Source organism: Myxocyprinus asiaticus, chromosome 46, assembly GCF_019703515.2.
Source record: "Myxocyprinus asiaticus isolate MX2 ecotype Aquarium Trade chromosome 46, UBuf_Myxa_2, whole genome shotgun sequence".
Lineage (NCBI taxonomy): Eukaryota > Metazoa > Chordata > Actinopteri > Cypriniformes > Catostomidae > Myxocyprinus > Myxocyprinus asiaticus.
In genome coordinates, this window is record NC_059389.1 from 7,444,167 (window position 1) to 7,461,980 (window position 17,814).

The window sequence follows — 17,814 nt, forward strand, 5'->3', positions numbered from 1 at the left end:
GACTCTCCATAAACATAATGATTTTTATACTGTACGAACTATAGATTATATCCCCTAACCCTAACCCTACCCCTAAACTTAACCCTCACAAAAAAATGTCTGCATTTTTATATTTTCAAAAAAACATTTAGTATGTTTAAGCGATTTGAATTATGGGGACACTAGAAATGTCCTCATAAACCACATTTATAGCATAATACCCTTGTAATCACCAGTTTGTAACCTAAAAAATGTCCTCGTAAACCACCCAAGCCCGCCCACACCCACACCCACACGCGCACACACACACACACACACACACAGACTTAACCTCTTATTACAAAAACACACACAAAAGCACAGAAATCACATGCAGGCTTGCAGTCTTCCTTAATCACTCATCTACAAAAAGATGAAGTATTTCTCTGAATACGCTCCATTAAAAAAAAAAAAAAAAATATATATATATATATATATATATATATATATAATTTATTTATTTTTTGTGGCTGCAGCCCTGAATGGATTCAATGTGACCAGAATGCCAAAGATATTTCAATACCCACTGAGATAATTTGCCCTAAAGGAAGTGTTTTATAATTGAAAGATAAAGTGTTTTAGATTAGTTCAAGGCTGAAAACATTGGTCATCAGATGCACAAACAGCAGGAAATGACTGAATGGTTTAAGAGTTTAAATGTGTGTGTTTAATGAGTGACCGCTTTGATTGATCTTATTACCATAAGCAAACTTCCAAAAGCCAATCAATGCATGCTAAATCCATCTGACTCTTCACTCACCTCCGATTTTGGCATTGTAGGCCACACCCACTCCGCAGACACCGTTATTTGCTGCTGCTGCAACCTCCCCAGCACAACGAGTCCCATGTCTACAGAGACAGAGAGAGAGAGAAAGAGAGATATTGGCCTGGCTCTATTCTCTTGGCTGATAAAAAGCTTTGGTGCACCAGTGAACAGTGTGTCGCTGCCCAATTCACATCCAGTTCACATTCACTTCAAACTCAATTCATATTCAGTGCACGTTCGTACAGTCTTGGGGGCGAGACACCAAGCTGTCGTGACAATGGAGGGGCAGCTCTCACCGCAATCAAATACAGATGCAGGATCTTTATCCTTCAATTAAAATCGAATTAGGGCCTCGCAGTCAACAACAATAAATAAATAAACACCTAAATAATACATTCTTGCAGATTAGGGTTGTGGCTTGTGCATATGCACGTTCCTAAGGTACTGCAGACAGATCTCAATGGCTCTGTGGTGGGGACAAATGTCACTGTCTAAAGAAATCGCAGCTGGCTCTGGGTTTTGTATGTGCAACGCAAGAGCTATTCTCTCCATTCAGCTACATCTAACTGGAGCTCATTGTTTCCTCAAGACAAAGCCGAAAAGAGGATAGGGACCCCAGAAGAGGACTGGAGAGCCCATTAAACCACAGATGTGTTGAGGTAGTGGCCTCCCTTCACCAGAACCTTCATTATATCTGCCTTTTTACCAATTAAACTGAAGCACATATGAAGATGGCACATAAAACAACCTTCATCCATTTTGCAGAAACGGATAAGCTTTGTAAGCTCTCATTCTAAGGCAGGGGTGTCCAAACTATGGCCCGCGGGCCATCTGCAGCCCGCCGACTGCTCTGATTCGGACTGCGAGAGATTTTGGAAAAAGAAAATAATTTGGCCCACTATTGAGAAATTATATGAAATTCGTATTCTGAACACGGGATGTCGATATCACGTACAGCCACATTTCACAGCTCATTTGTCTCCACAAGTGCGTTCTCTAGTGCATCACCACCTTCATCCATTGGAAGAGTTCAACAGGAGTTTTGAATCCTCCAGATAAACATGGATGAAGCGGCATGCAAAAAAGAATGATGCGCTTTTTATAGGACTGGTATCGGGTTAGATACTTTGCTCATGTACTCGTTCTCGATAAAATATCCCAATACCACACATTGTACAACTGAGTAGAGCTTTCCGTTGTGAAGTGTGAGTGGCCGCACTCTGCAGTGCTGGAAAGTTAATGAATTGTTGTGAATTGGTTTATTTTGATGTTTCACAAATGATTCACAGACCTCCCAGCACCATTTGAGAGTAATGATATGAGAGAGGGCGATCAAAACACTCACGCATCTCTACTTGTATTGTGTGCGCTCAGCTCGCACTTGCGTATCAACCAAATAAAGGGAGCGCAATAATTTTGATCAAATTAAAATCTTATTTGTAATGCAAGTAACAACAGAACTGAATTACTAATAATTAAAGAGTAATTTCTTGAATCACGTCATAGCAGGTAAATGGAACATATTCTGATTATTGTTACGCGTCACACCCAAAACAGCTTGTGCTTAGCAGTGACACTGAATTGACATCAAAAAATAGAAACGCAAAATCCAAGGGCATTGAAAGTAACAAGCTCTTACCCAGTATACTATTTGTTACATTACTGCATGGTCCGAAATTTTTTTCCATAAATGGGCCAATAACTGCCATATGGATATCATTTTCAGGGGAACTTTTGTTTATGAGGACATAAAAAATTTAGCGTCATTCCTTTATTCAAAACATATTTTTTGTGATACTGTGCAATGCTACTCATAAAGTAGAATTTTAAGAACTATATCAGATGGTATAAATAAAAAAACAGAAACCAGGACCATTGTTTGCCAAACAAATTTGTCACTTTTGGGGGCATTTTTGCCCCGAGCCCCCCTTAATCTCTGACCCTGCATCACTGTTCTATTACAAGCTAAATATCTTTATTAAAACAAAATGTGATTAAAACATAAATAATATTAAGCATACAATTTAACGATGATGCAATAGTGGCATCTACGCCATGATGCAATAGTGGCATCTACGCCACCATAGTGGATTAAAGTACTGAACTGGTAAGCAAAAGGTTGTTGGTTCAATTCCCACAGCCACCACCATTGTGTCCTTGAGCAAGGCACTTAACTCCAGGTTGCTCCAGGGGGATTGTCCCTGTAATGAGGGCACTGTAAGTCGCTTTGGATAAAAGCGTCTGCCAAATGCGTAAATGTAAATCTATCCTTTTTTATTATTATTATTACAGCGGTGCGGCCCGCGACACCTTATTTTTTTTTGCATCTGGCCCCCAGTAGAAAAAGTTTGGACACCCCTGTTCTAAGGCAACACAAAAAAAGTCTTATACTGAGACCGACACAAAGGAAGGAATGACAATACCTATTTCAAACATGTGTGAAAATGTCTATAAACTATATAGTGATAAATACACACCAATGTTACCTATGGAACTACAGAAAGTAAAAATATGTACAGTATTTAAAGTAGGGATGGGCACAAGAATCCAAGTACAAGGAATCGATCATGAAAATATTTTAATTGCAAACCATTTTTAGCATGACACAGAATCAATAAAAATAACAAAACACACAGTGAGATGCGATACAATGGTAAAACACGTCCGTCTGATGCATGTATACATAAACCAACAATTACACAAAATGTACAAACTTAACTTGTTCACTCTTCCTAATTGGTTGATTTATCTAAAATGCACATCCCTAATTTAAAGTAATAGTTTACCCAAAAATTCTGTTATTATCATTATGATTCTTTTCATTCGTGCACTGCAAAATCTTTCACGAAGTCTTGACACTTCTCTATTATATCCAACAAAAGAAGTTTGCGATTCAGACCACAAAGCTCCAAAACAGCACCATGAATGTACCTTGAACGTCCGATTCAGACTGATCACACTGTAAATTCAGCAACAGTAGGTCGAAAGTTTTTCAACTGAAATCGGTCTGTGCTTAGTGAAATTTGAACTACTGCCCCAAGTGGCCAAAGCTGGATGTGAGCCCTATTTTTCAGGTAAAATGTCCATAAAGTAGCGCCTAAACCTAACTGTCAATTATTAAAAATGTAATCTTAGATGGAAAATTAAACCTTTGAATCGCACTCATCACTGATTATGTGAATGTGATTACTTACTGGTTTCCATGGGACCAGAACCTGTGTCTCTGAGGATGCTCTGAGGATCAGTAGCGCCACAGGAAAAGGTAAACACATTTGACGTGATTCAAATATGTCTGATGGGAGATGGCGCTTGTGAGTAACTCAGCAGAATGGGGTCGATGTCAGGGTACCGGAATATTCGGTAGCAACATTTCAAATTCCCGTGATCATGTTGGTCTGTACGACTTCTGCGCTAAAGATAAATAGCTTTATGTGAGAAGGGAACCAAAATTGAATTTATTATTTGCTGATACACTTCGCTTTTGCACAACGTGAGGGTGAGGAAATGGCAGAATTTAAATGTTTGGCTGAAATATCCCTTTAATTCAGGTGGGCAACAATAGCTTCTGATTAAAGCATTATTGTATTTAATCAAATCAATAATTTCTGAGAAAGCTGTCTGTGTACGCTGAAAGCAAGCTCTCGACAGACCATTATGTAGGTTGTTAAGTTCCATTTCTGATTATTGAGCAAGTATTTGACAAACAAACACTCTCTCGCCCTTCCACTGGAACCTGCTGTGTACCAGTAATTCAAAACGCGCCGCAGTTGAGTCTGAATTTATTTCTCTCCACAGTTTTTCCTACAGGGTGTATGGAATTACATACCTTTAGGGTGAAATTCTTTATTCCTTTATCATAAAGCGGAGAAATGCATGTCTATCATTCTGATGCATTAATCAGGGTCTATTTCTCTCAAGCTGTGAATGAGATTAAAGCTATTTTGTGTTAAGCACATTAGCTAGTTAGTCTGCCAGGTAGGTGATACAATTTGTCCTTTCCTTGCAGGAAACATCATTAAACCAATGCATCAACACATTTATTAGTGTTAAAAATTTAGGGCAATAGCACTGAATTGCAACAAAATAATTTCATGCTGAGGATGTAAACCCATCATTTGCAATAAAACATCATTTTCATTGTTTTGTTTTTCCATGTTTGCGAGGTGACAGTTATTATGATAAATGGTCGATATTTGGAAACAACTCATGAATAAACAATACAGTTTTTATACAGTATATTGTTCTTTAGATTAAATGTATTTTAGCAGTGGTGCTCTAAGGGGAATGAATTTAGAGACAAAACTTCATTCTATGGAATATATATGCAGTTAAATTGACTGAGGCTTACATTCTGCTTAAGTTAAATGGGTCATACGGGTTTGAAACAACATAAGGGTGAGTAAATGACAACAGAATTTTAATTTATGGGTGAATTTTTGAATACAATTTGTAGGACGGTGGACATTTATTCTAGATAACCAAAGTGACTCGTATTAGTTTGAGTGTCTATATTAAAACTGTTCTTTGAAAAGCACTCTGTAAGAGGTCTGATGCATATTGCTTCTATTTGCATATTCCCGTCCCGAACTTTGAAAGACACCCACAAGCAGTCAGAAAGGCAGATCAGTGGCCATCTCCTGAACTCAAGGGCTTAATGGGTGTCATTATGGAGTCTTGGCACTGTCAAGGCTAAGATCTGTTCTTTTACACAGTAAGTTTTAATAAAAGCTACAGGATGAGACCACTACCTTTCTCTCCAAACATAAACAATACCTCAGAAAAAAAGAAAGGCCGCTCCTTCTGAAGGCATGAAACACATCAAGGTCGAACCAATGGCAGCCATTCAGGTATAAAAGCTATCAAACTATCATTTACTCCTAAAGTGTGGACAGCACAGCCTGTGCCTGTCAGTTCTGAAAAGTTAGTGTTTGTTGTTTAAAATATGTGGGAATGCAAGCCCGGTGGCTCCAATTGCTGGCACCTAGATCCATTCAGTCACAACAGAAATGAATGGTGACTCAGTCCTGCACTTTACTCTGCAGCCGAACGCACATCTGAATCCAGCAGCAATCCACGTGTCTTGTTTCACAATCAGATTTTACTTATTCGACACCTTGTGACCAGATACATTTTTTAGGCTTTATAAATTTGAAACCTTTTTTCAAAAGATTAGAGCTCCCACAAAGCAGAGAATGCTTTTTCCACAGAGTTGCTGTGTTCACCTCATTTACCTTTCACAGCTTGGCGAGGTGCAAAAGCACTGATTCTAGTAACTGTGGACTCTATATTTTTAAAGTGCAATGAGTCACAATAAAGCTGACAAGCCATTGCACTTGAAAACAACCTCAAAAACTCATGCCAAGATGACGTTTTGTTGGAAAGGTGGTGAAGTGTGCTGACAGGTGATGCAATAACTTGCGTCCTTGTCTCTTTACATAAATAAAACTGCAGTAAAGATGCTTCAACCATAAACACGTAAAGGGACGGCGGTGGCAATGTGTTAAATGCTTGGCTGCAAATCAATGTCAAACAGACCTAATGCTATGAATGGCTATATTCATAACGTTTCTTTAAACGGATAGTTCACCCAAAAATGAAAATGGAATAACTGTTTCTTTCTTCTGTGGAAAACAAAATGTACATGTCAGGCAGAATGTTTGCCTCAGTCACCATTCACTTTCATTGCATCTTTTTTCATACAGTTAAAGTAAATGGTGAATGAGGCTAACATTCTGCCTCTTTTTGTGTTCCAAAAAAGAAAGGAAGTCATACAGGTTTGAAATGACATGAGGGTAAGTAAATGAAGGCAGATATGTTTTTATTTAATTTTTTTGGGTGAACTTTCCCTTTAAGGACATTCACATCAATAGACAGAATATCCTGGAGGCAGATTGATTGGAAATAGTTAATTAGAAATAAGCCATTTTACACTGTGTCAGGCAGTATGAAGTGACAGTCATCTGTGAAGTACTTTGCTCAAGGGAGCAATGGTAAAAGAGCTGGAGCGTATCTGCATTAAGCCTCCAGCTGCTGGTTTACCTCTCCCTGTCAACTGCGTTTGAATCAACCTTCGTCACGATGAACTTAAAAGCAAAAGTGACACAGAAAATAGTTTTTAGATGCATCTGCTCACATCTAAGAAGGATAAACAACATGGTGGACTGGATTGCAGTCTCTCTACTTCTCTCCCTGTCTCACATCTACTCTTGGTGAAAAATTACCAGCAATCTCTTCTAAACTTCCCTGCAGAGAAAAACACGATCAGTCTAAGCCCACCAGGGAGAAGCAGAGTAAAGAGTAAAAATTAGCTGAAGTCCAGGTTCTCTTTTTCCATCCCTGCTAGTAAGCGTTGGGGAAGCTTCAGAACTTTGAAAGTGGAGCATGCCAAGCTACTCATATTTTAAAGTTGAACTACAGTCTATCCTTTAAAAAAAACCAAAAACAATTCTGGCATAAAAAGAATGAGGATCCCATTATTAGTGTGAAAGCATCCAACTTCAACACATACATTTAGACTAAATAAAACTAACAGAGTTGAATACACTGAAAAAACACTGAATACAGTGATAAACAACATTATTTAATGTATTTCACTACAAAAAAGCACAATTACAATAATACGCATTTTCTGAGTGATGACTCATTAACATTTCAGCAAATACATTTTTTAACCATTTCATTTAATTGCACCATCTGAAAGAACATTTTGCTAAAATAAAACATATGAACTAACCCACTCTCATGACAAGTCATAATAATTAGTGTGAGATGGCAAAATTGTAAGAAATTGTACAGTTGGCTCATACAAAAACTTACGACTTTACTCTCATAGAGAAAAAAACAACAACAGTGTAATCACGATATTTCCAATGCTTAACCCCTAACTCAAACCTAAACCAAACCATGAAGTTTCACCCCTTACCCAAACCCTAAACTTAACCATGAGTTTAATTAGAAAATCCTTGTGGTTTATCATGGAAGAAAAAGAAACATTTGGGTTTAAACTAGCGTAATAAATATTTTTGATAAGTTTAACCCCTTACCTAAACCTAACCAGTATTTTAATAGGAAAATAACTTGTGTGTACCAAGGAAGAAACAAAGAATCAGAGTTTGGAATGAGATGAGAGATGCGCATTACATGTTATCGAGATACATCAGTCATTTGTATGGCATAAATAAATGTGGATTGAGTAAATTTTTTCACTGACATTTACTTTCCTAAAACAAAGTGTTGGATATGAGGCTAGCTAAAATTTGAAGCCTGAATTGCACAGATTAAAATTCTGTTTATTGACTGATTGGTCCCAATGGGAATAAAGGTTGTACCTTTTGTATGGTCCAAGACAATATCTAATGAGTTTGCCATCTCGTACAAATTATTACAAGTCATCATAAGGCTATGTTGGTACATATTACTTCCCAACGCTACTTGAAAGGCAAACAGGAATATGTCAAGGGAGCATGTTTGATTACTGCCTCTGCTCACTTTTTCATGTAGCTGCACAATACAACCAGGGTTTTAAATGAACTTTTTGGCTCACCGGCCACTGTGGCTAACAGTTTTTCAAGTTCACTAGCCACTCAGCATTTTCACTAGCCAAAATCCCCCGCCTCGCAAAGACTGATAAAGATAACTGGAGACTGTAACTGCATTGCATTTTATTTGAACAAGAATTATATTAGTTTAGCAGGACACATGCCTAATGATCTAAGTCATCTTTAGAGTATTTGAAGGCAAACATGGCCAGTTAAACAGGAGTAGGAGAGAACAGGAGAAAAATGTATCCATAATTTGGCCATAATTCATGGAAGTTTTTTTTTTTTTCTCCCCTTTTCTCCCCAATTTGGAATGCCCAATTCCCAATGCATTCCCAAAGTCCTCGTGGTGGCGTAGTGACTCGCCTCAATCCGGGTGGCGGAGGACAAATCTCAGTTGCCTTCGCATCTGAGACCGTCAATCCACGCATCTTATTACGTGACTTGTTGAGCGCGTTATCGCAGAGACATAGTGCATGTGGAGGCTTCAAGCTATTCTCGCAGCATCCACGCACAACTCACCACGCGCCCCACTGAGAGCAAGAACCACATTATAGCAACCACGAGGGGGTTACCCTATGTGACTCTATCCTCCCTAGCAACCGGGCCAATTTGGTTGCTTAGAAGACCTGGAGGGAGTCACTCAACACACCCTGGATTCGAACTCGCGACTCCAGGGGTGGTAGTCAGCATCTTTACTCGCTGAGCTACCCTGGCCCCCTAATTCATGGAAGTTTTAACTCCTTCATTCTAAATAAAAAAATAAAATAAAAATTTGTTATTAAAAAAAACTAACAGCCTAAACACATTTATGAACCTTTAACTACAACTTTCATGGTTTAATAAAAAATTACCTAATAGAATCTATAATACAAGTTACCAGTTAGTGTTACTGCATTAAAAAAATCAAATAACATTTGTAAGGATGATGATGTGTATTTGTCTCCTCTTTACCTCATCAGTGCTGTTTATAATGTAGGGGTCTAGAAATTTGAGAGGTTTGATTTCCTCCATATAGAGCTTTATACTAGAATGTTCTCTGTAGAATTCAAATGGGTCATGTAAGTCTTGTAGTCTCCACCGGCCGCCGCGATATCCAGTGAAGCTCGATTGAATCACAAAAGTTTCGATCTGTGCTGTCCCAAAGCTCTGCCGATTTTATCTCTGGAGCACGCTGATGTGCGCTGCGGCGGTTCACGCTTCATTCGCCTGTAAGTTATGAGAGGCATATTTAGTGCTTATAAGGCGCTGAACACGAGATGAATACAGTAAAATTTGCTTCGGCTCCGAGTAGCCCGACATTCACAGAATTTTCAATGCAGGAAAATCCCTGAAAACGTCACCCGCCAAAGTGGCTAGTAAGAGTGACAGAGTTACCCGCCACTGTAGATTTTTACCCGCATTTGTTGGGTGTTAATGCAAACCCTGAATACAATGTAATGTAAAAACAGCAATGTAGCATTTTGTCACACTACACCACTCCAAGCTTTTAAAAAATTTAAAATTTAAAAACCAGATGAGCTACTGTCATGCTAATCAAAATTACAGTCTCTACTTTTAGTTAGTCACTCTCTAAAACTTCAGAAACCAGGGGCGGAACAGATACATGTTCTAATTCCGTCCGTCTCTTTGTTTTCAGTCCTCTATTTGTCCTGTTTTATGCTCCCTTCAATTCCCTGATTCATGCATTTACAATTCCCTTGCTCAGAGGCATGAGGTGCCCTTGAAAACTCATGATGAGTCTGTGTACTGTATGCTGTTGGGTAGAGTGATGGAATCTGTCCATGTGTGTTGTAGTGTACAGTAGCATCTCTATTCCTCCCTTCAATAGGCTTGAATTAGGAAGAGCTCTAAAAAGGATTTGTGTGTTTTCCAGCCAGCTAAACTCAGCCCTCGGGCAGTGCTTCAGAATCCCACATGACCTGATTGTGAAGGGAATAGGGAGAAAGAGGACGAGGAAAAGAGAAAGAGAGTGTAATATAGAGAGACAGAATCCCATATAATGGCATGAGAAATAAGAGGGAGACGGACGTGGTGGCAAAACCTTTGCCAACTCTGACACTTCTACTGAAAAAAACATGGCACATTCCAGAACTAAGAACCGCTGTCCCTAGCCTGAATCCCAGCCTTGGTTAGATTCTAGCATCAGTTGTCTTCCCTCTTTGGGCTGGTGTGAGGCTGTGAATGGTATAGGGCTGATTTCCAGAAACTCTAAAGCGATTCCAGAGGGCAGACAGTGCTGGAAAGGCAGGCTGACAGGTGTAGGTAGGTTATATCATCACCAGGAATTCCACTATTAAACATGGAATTAAAAAAAAATAAGCTGAAATAATGCGGACTGATGGCTTCAGCAGAAACAAATATCATTGATTAACAACCTTGGAGCTCATGATAGGTCTTTAAAGGTTTATAAGCTTTTGTTAGAAATCTATTTCACCTATGGAGAGAATGGTATTTAAAGACTCTTACACTCTATTTGTTAAGATTGTTTTCCCTGCCCATGCAGCAAGATGATGTCAGACGAAAAGAAAAAATTGGTTTCAAAGGCGGTTACTACAATTTGATGAAAGACTTAACACTTTATATGTAATAAATTGCACTGATTAATCGTGCACAATAAAAAACAACGTATTAAGAAAGTGAGGGAGTGCACCTACTGTATTTGTAGGCATTGTAGGCAAACCCCCCAAAACAGTCTATATGATAAAGCAAGCCCAAACTGTCTGAACTTTCTCCACACCAGCAAATACGCCACTCAGCCACTGCACAAAGTGAAAGCGAGAGACAGAAAGAGAGAACATTAAGATTCCTTCCAGCTCTCAATCTATGAGGGATGCCAAACCATTTCTGCTACTTCTATTTAAATTTGAATGAGCACTTTACTGTCCAATCGTCATTGGCAGAGAGTGGCATCTAAAATGAACCAGACCTAGAGAACATTAGTATAAATATTTGAATCCTGATTATGTGGGTTCTGATTAAGGCAGGTGTATATAACTGTAGCCAAGAAAACAAAGACATAGGCTGTCCTCCTCTAAACCTCTTTAGCAGATGAATCAATATAACACTAGCACCATGTTGCTGAAATAAACAGAGCTTTTAGCTCTCTTGTGCTGCCTGCATAAGCAGTGTTTTGCGGATATTAGGTGCTTATACTTAGGAACAAAGAAAAATGTAAGGACATGTGAAAGAATCTAAAGATGCCCTTCTTAACAGGAAACCATCTCTCTGCATCTCTGTGTTTGCTTCTGTCTTTCTCTGTAGATACATTTTCAAATAGTCTCATGGTGTTTGGTTCTAAGAATGCATCACATAACTGCAGCTGTTTCTGGATCAGTGTATCATTTTAAGCACCTGGTGATTTCCCATAGGAAAGAAAAATCACAAATTTTGACATTTCTCTTAATATTTCTGAGTAAGAGATGATGGTGAGCAAATGCAAAAGAGCAAATGGGGAGTGCAAACTGAAACTTGCTTGTGTCACTGTAATTCAGATTTAGGTCAACAGAAAAATAATATACTAGTTTCAAAAGAGATCTCAACGAAGTCACCAAATGTGCTCAGATTTGCCAATTCTTCAATCAAAGGTCAATTGATCTCATTTTAAAGCAAAAGTATAAATTTCTTGATTTTACATGATCTGATTTGTTCCCATTTTTAATTATCCTTACAAATTAAAAAAGAAACATCTGAGACCAATTTGAAAAAAATTTAAAAGAGCAAACAAAAAAAAAAAAAAAGAGAAAAAAGTTTTTCTCTGGGTTCTGTTATTGTAGGAAGGTGGAAGCTGATTCAGGATCAGAGCATAAAGGTGCTGTAAGAGATTTTTTTCATGGAAAGGTATGAAAAAAAATTCTACTCTCTGAAAGATATTAATGCAATAGGTGTCATGAGATATCTCACTGGTCCAGCACTAGACTCTGTAAACAGCAAACAAAAATGTCTCCGCGGGCCGCAGTCTCTGACGCTTTCTGCCCGTCAATCATTTTGTGCATTCTCATAGCACTGTAGCTGCAGCAAATATTGAGGCTTCATGCCATTTTTATGCCATGTTGTACCTAACAGTTGTCAGTTGAGGGTGATATTTTACAACCGCTTCTGCTCGCTGTCGGTCTCAATAAAGCTCATTTGGTATCTTTGGAGTTTTGGAAAGAGGGGGCGTGGCTAACCCAATGGCTCAGTTTGTGGAAATTCCAGAATGGCTTAAATCGCTTACAGCACTTTTAAGGTGCAAAGTGAAGGGATCCAATTTCAGTCTGAGCTGATGGAGACCCATTGTGACATGACTTCTTTTACAATGAGATTCAAGCGAAGACACAGCACCAGTCTGAAAGCTATTTCTGAAAAAAATAAGTGGTCTAAAAGCTGTACTACCCCTCAATCTTCATGACAAAACAATGAAAAGCCTCTGCTTTTGAAAGCACTGGTAGCCGTCCATGCATAAAAGCCATGAAGCCAACAATTACTCTTTAGTATGGACACTGAAGCATGTCACATCAATATATGCAGTATATATGGGTGTTTCTTCAACTTCAGGCAATTTAATGTCCCATTTAATGTTTTTATAAAAACTAACAGATTTCAACTTTTTGTTTTTGTTTTATGAAGATCACATTAAAACTTATTTTTATGTAGATTTTATTGTTTTAGCCTTGTCCCAGACCAAGACTTTCATGATTAAACTATGAAAATCCATTAGAAAAATGCACATTATTACATGTTGAAAACTATGATAATCTAAACAAAGAGTGAAATACAAAAAAAAAAAAAAAAAAAAAAAACGACTCTCCCACACTTGTGGCATCATTCCCACAGCACCAAACAATATTGCCCCTAATAAAGTTTTTTAAAAAAAATGTGAGTACTTGTTAACAAAGTTGACAAAAGTGTGTGAAGAACATGCTTGGGATGAAATATGTGACAAATGATGTTTGAAGAAAACAAAGAAAGTAAAGGTAAATATCACTCGTGAGCAGAATATTTTTGGGGCGTCATTTCCAAAGAAGCAGTAATTTTGCCAAATTAGGCAAAAAGTGTAAAAATATTTGTTTGTGTATATTTAGGGTACATAAAATTTTAGCTATGAAATTAGCCTTAGCTAGATAAAGTCAGCCCTTTTATTAATAAAAAAAAGTTATTTCCATCAGTCACAATTTTATAACACAATACAGAATTTGAGATTTAACTGATTTCCAGAAAAAAGTTACAAATATAACAAATCTCCTGTGATGCATGTACATACCCTATTGCACATTGTTAGTAGACAAATTAAAAAAACTAGTGAGAGTGTGAAAACATTTTTAACACGACTTTAGGTTCTAGAACTTCACAGTATTAAATGTGCCCAGAAACACAGCTATAAAAAAAATTGCATTTTGTCTTTAAAAGGTGTGAACGCTAATTTGTGAACACTGGTACCATCTCCCATTTAATCCCAGTGAAAATGTTTCATGACTCAACCATATGCTTCACTCAATAACTAAGGCTCCAATTAATTTCAAGATAAGATTTTACATGGGACTCAAAGCAAAACAAGCTGACTTTCATAACAGAAGCCTGTTTCTCGGTTTGCCTTTTATTTATAAATACAACATATAATTTTGCTGCACATCCATAACGTTTATTACTATATTATGAATAAATCCCTCTGATGTAATCTGTCCTCAATTTAGCTCTCTTGGCCTGTCTCATCGTTTCTGGCTATTGACACTGACAAGCATTTTGCCTCTCATTTCATGGACTCAAAACAGATTCAGTTCACGGTAATGGTCTTGACAGTAGAAGTGTTCAAGATGTGCCGCACTTCCTGTTTTCTGAGGTGTGGCAGAACAGGGTGGATGGATTCCCTTCCATTTTTTCACACCCCACTGACTGATCGTAATATGCATGCATCTGGGCACTAAGAGCGTTGCGAATGCTTGTTACGGCTCCACTATTGCCAAAGAATGGCTGTCACACTTTAAGTAGCTGCCGTGGGTTTTAGCAGGAGTAAAGACAGTAACTTCCACACAAATAGCAGCTAAGTAATGTGCTCAGACACGACTGTGGTGGTGTTAACAGATTCGTTAAAGAAGATTTGCTTATGCAACTTTGTAAGCTGCACTGTTCTGATGAGGTACCGAATTTGGAGTCCTAGCCATCGTTCTGCTTCAAAATTTTGACCAGAATAAAACCGAAAGAAAGTAACATAGAGAAAAGCTTCTGGCAAAAAGCCCAGAGTACAAGAGGTTTGAAGCAAATCCCCTTGACAATCTAGAAGCACAGCGATGGACTGCTGGGAGGTGAAGGGATGAGAAAGCGGTCCAAGGGTTAAAGGGATGGGACGGCTTTCCTTCCATTAGGGCTGAACTTGATGCAATCAATGAGCAGCCATGAGTAGAAGAGAGTATATCAAAGACAAACAAGTAAACATCCAAACATCTTTGCAGTGAATTTAATCTCAGCTGATTTATGGAGGGAGAGGAGGAGAAATGAGAGAGAGGAAGACAGGAGCAAGTAGTGACAAGGCAAAAGACAGATAGATTGTAGCTTGTGAAACACAGAAGTACCCAGAAAGTTTGCACTTTCATAGCTCAGGAGACTCAATGGAGCTTTCAGTCATGTTTGATTTGAGAATCAACATTGTTGTTTCTCCTGAAACTATAACAATAGACATAAATTAGATAATTGTTAAACAGAGCAAGAGTATAGAACTATAAAAATGAATGTGGATAGAATAGCTCTTGGAATAAGTTGATGAGAAATATTTGAGCTCATATTGAAATCATTGACTTGCAGACTTTGATATGTTGACAGATGTGAGCACAGTTTGAGACTGTAACAGGTAACGTTTGGGCAAGGAGGAGGCCGGACCAGCTGAACAATCAACATAAACTTTTAATGCATGAATGAACTTAAACAATGAACTTAAACAAACACACATGCAATGCGGCCACGTGTGTCTCTCTCTCTCGAACCAGCATCTCCGGCCGCCCCTTATTTCGCTCTCCCGCTGATCAGCTGATTCAGCGCCGGCCGTGCTCCATCACGGCCCGGCCACGCTCTCCTCCTCATCACAGAGACATTGTTGAGATTCTGAAACTCTAGAGGAGCATGCGTATGTGAGATTATTGGGGTCTGTTTCTCAGGAAACAAATCTCATAAGATTGAAGCAAAAGCCTCCATTTGCTCTCCATTTAAACACATTGCTGTCTAGAAGAAACAATTGAGATATTAAAGAGATCTCACTTGTGATTTTCAACGATCCTTTAAAAATGCTCTTCAAATATAATGGGGCAAAAAATGTAAAGTGCTGTGGTGAACAAAAGAGAGAGCGATAGAGAAAGGGGGCCACTGATAGTCTAATTTCTAATGTGCTGCCGCAGTCGACTGATTACTGCAACATGATGGACTGACAGATAAAAAAGGAAGAGACAAGAGAGCGATAAAAAGAAAAACAGTGGGAGGAAGCTGTCCCTGTGAGAAAACTGACGGCATGTCTGAACATTGTGCAGTTATGAGATTTCCTCTAAAATGCATTTTTTATATTTAATATATTATATCATTTTATATTTAAGAGCCATTCATCCTCGTCATAGGCGTTCATACACACCTTTGATGCCCAAAAATACTGTCTACAGGGTTCCCACTCTTTATGAACAATGAATTTGCAAATCATGAAGGTTAAAAAATAAATAAATAAAAAAACAAACATTTTATAGAGGTTGCACTCACAAATAGCAATTTCTAGATGATTAAATGTTTTAGAGCTGAGCATAACTACAAGAAAATAGCTGGAAATTTCCATGATTTTCATGACTTCCAAGCCTTTTGTAATTTCATGATATTTCCATGCCTTCCATGATTGTGGAAACCCTGTGCCTAGGCAAGCAGCTCACTAGGTTTTGAAACACACTCAGAGTTTACAGTATAAAAGTTAATAGGATGTCAGAAGCTGGTTCCCATGATTGTGTACCTGAAGAACCTCTAAAAATGTACAACCAAAAAGCTGCTGCAATATGGCGTGTTTGTTGCAACCCAGCAGACCTGGCAACCCTGCTGTGGATGTACTGAGTGGAACAGCAAGGAGATAGAGACAGCGAGAGAGAGAGAGAGAGAGAGAGAGATTTTCTTACCTGTTATCATTCAGCTGTGTATATCTGGGCTGAGGGTCTGGATCTCTGTCATTCACATCATAACTCGCATCAGGATCCTTAAAACAACCATAAAAAATCAGTCAGAGGGATCAGATTTCCCTCAATCATCAATTCTGTACTGTCACTGGAAATATATAGAACGGGGTCCCTGCTTGGATACACAACATCTACGGTTCAAAACCTAGTGAGTTGCCAACCTTCAGTAGACTGTAATTTTTGGCCATCACAGGCATGTTTGAAAGCATCTATGACCCCGTTTCCACCTGGTATTAAGATGTGCTTCAGATCATATGTGGTCAGCCATAAATACAGGTCTAAATGGGGTTTAAAACGTTTTGTGATCGGATCACAGAAATCACATACGAATGTTCCCTCCTGTATGCAGCCCAGCTGCATTGAAGAGCCACCCCTCACCTGTCAATTAACCACTGCTCTAAAACAAGAGTTTAAACTTTGCCGGTTACGAACGGCTTTACAAGGAAATAACCATCCGATCAGAAAATTAAAAAAAGCGGATACATACACAATCACGAGAGCTTCACGGATCTTCTTTATTGTGTCTAATATCGACACAAATGACAAGCACAAACAAGCTCCTTTAATACAGATAATCCACTAAAATAACAGATAATTCTGCTTGACATGTTGCATTTGGGTTTAGATTAAATTTCAACCGCATCTGGGAGAAACAGCGTGGCATTTTTTTTCATGCTTTCTTTGTCTTTTCTGACTTTCTTGTACTTTAATATCATGTAGTAACACTCTGCCATAGTGACTGATGTATGTCGTCATGAAACAGAGACCCTCCCCTCCAAATCCCCCCCAAAAAAGTGGTCACAGGAGACACATTTAAGTGACCAGCTATAAACAGCGATGTGTCTCACCTGACCACATGTGATTGGATCACCCGAAACGCATCTTAATGAGTTTTTGTAGGCTAGTTCACAGTAGTTTAATTCACTTTTCATTCAAAATCTGGTCAAATGCTCCTCCAGTGCCCTTCTCAATGGACATTATAAGCAAACTATCCAGCATCTACATCTGAGATGGAGTTGTGTTTAGCGCTCACATATTGCATGCCGCTCTGAAAGCTAAAAACAGCAGCACATCACAAGACCCACATGTGCTACGAGTGTGTATCACAGAGCAGCGCTCATTCAGTGAAGTGCGCTGGGCATGCATACTGTATATTATATTAAGTCTTTTGCTATTCACAAAAATACTGTATGTTTTCAAGAGACTTTAAATAAAATGCATGAGTCATATGGACTACTTTTATGGTGCATTTATGCTATGATGTTAATGACCATTACTTACAGACTGCTTTTATCCAAAGCGACCAGGATATTGAATATAA

General features: G+C 38.5%; 1 protein-coding gene across 3 annotated transcripts in view; it reads right to left on the reverse strand.

Annotated features, from left to right (window-relative positions):
- LOC127435898 (furin-like) overlaps nucleotides 1-17,814 on the reverse strand; it is a 149,324-nt gene that overhangs the window by 32,143 nt on the left and 99,367 nt on the right. For all 3 annotated transcript variants that reach the window (XM_051689689.1, XM_051689690.1, XM_051689691.1), the window contains exons 6-7: nucleotides 16,437-16,513; nucleotides 779-867 (exon numbers count right to left, since the gene is read on the reverse strand). In XM_051689689.1, coding sequence (XP_051545649.1) covers nucleotides 779-867; nucleotides 16,437-16,513 — 166 coding nt within the window. The remainder of the gene's footprint in view (nucleotides 1-778; nucleotides 868-16,436; nucleotides 16,514-17,814) is intronic.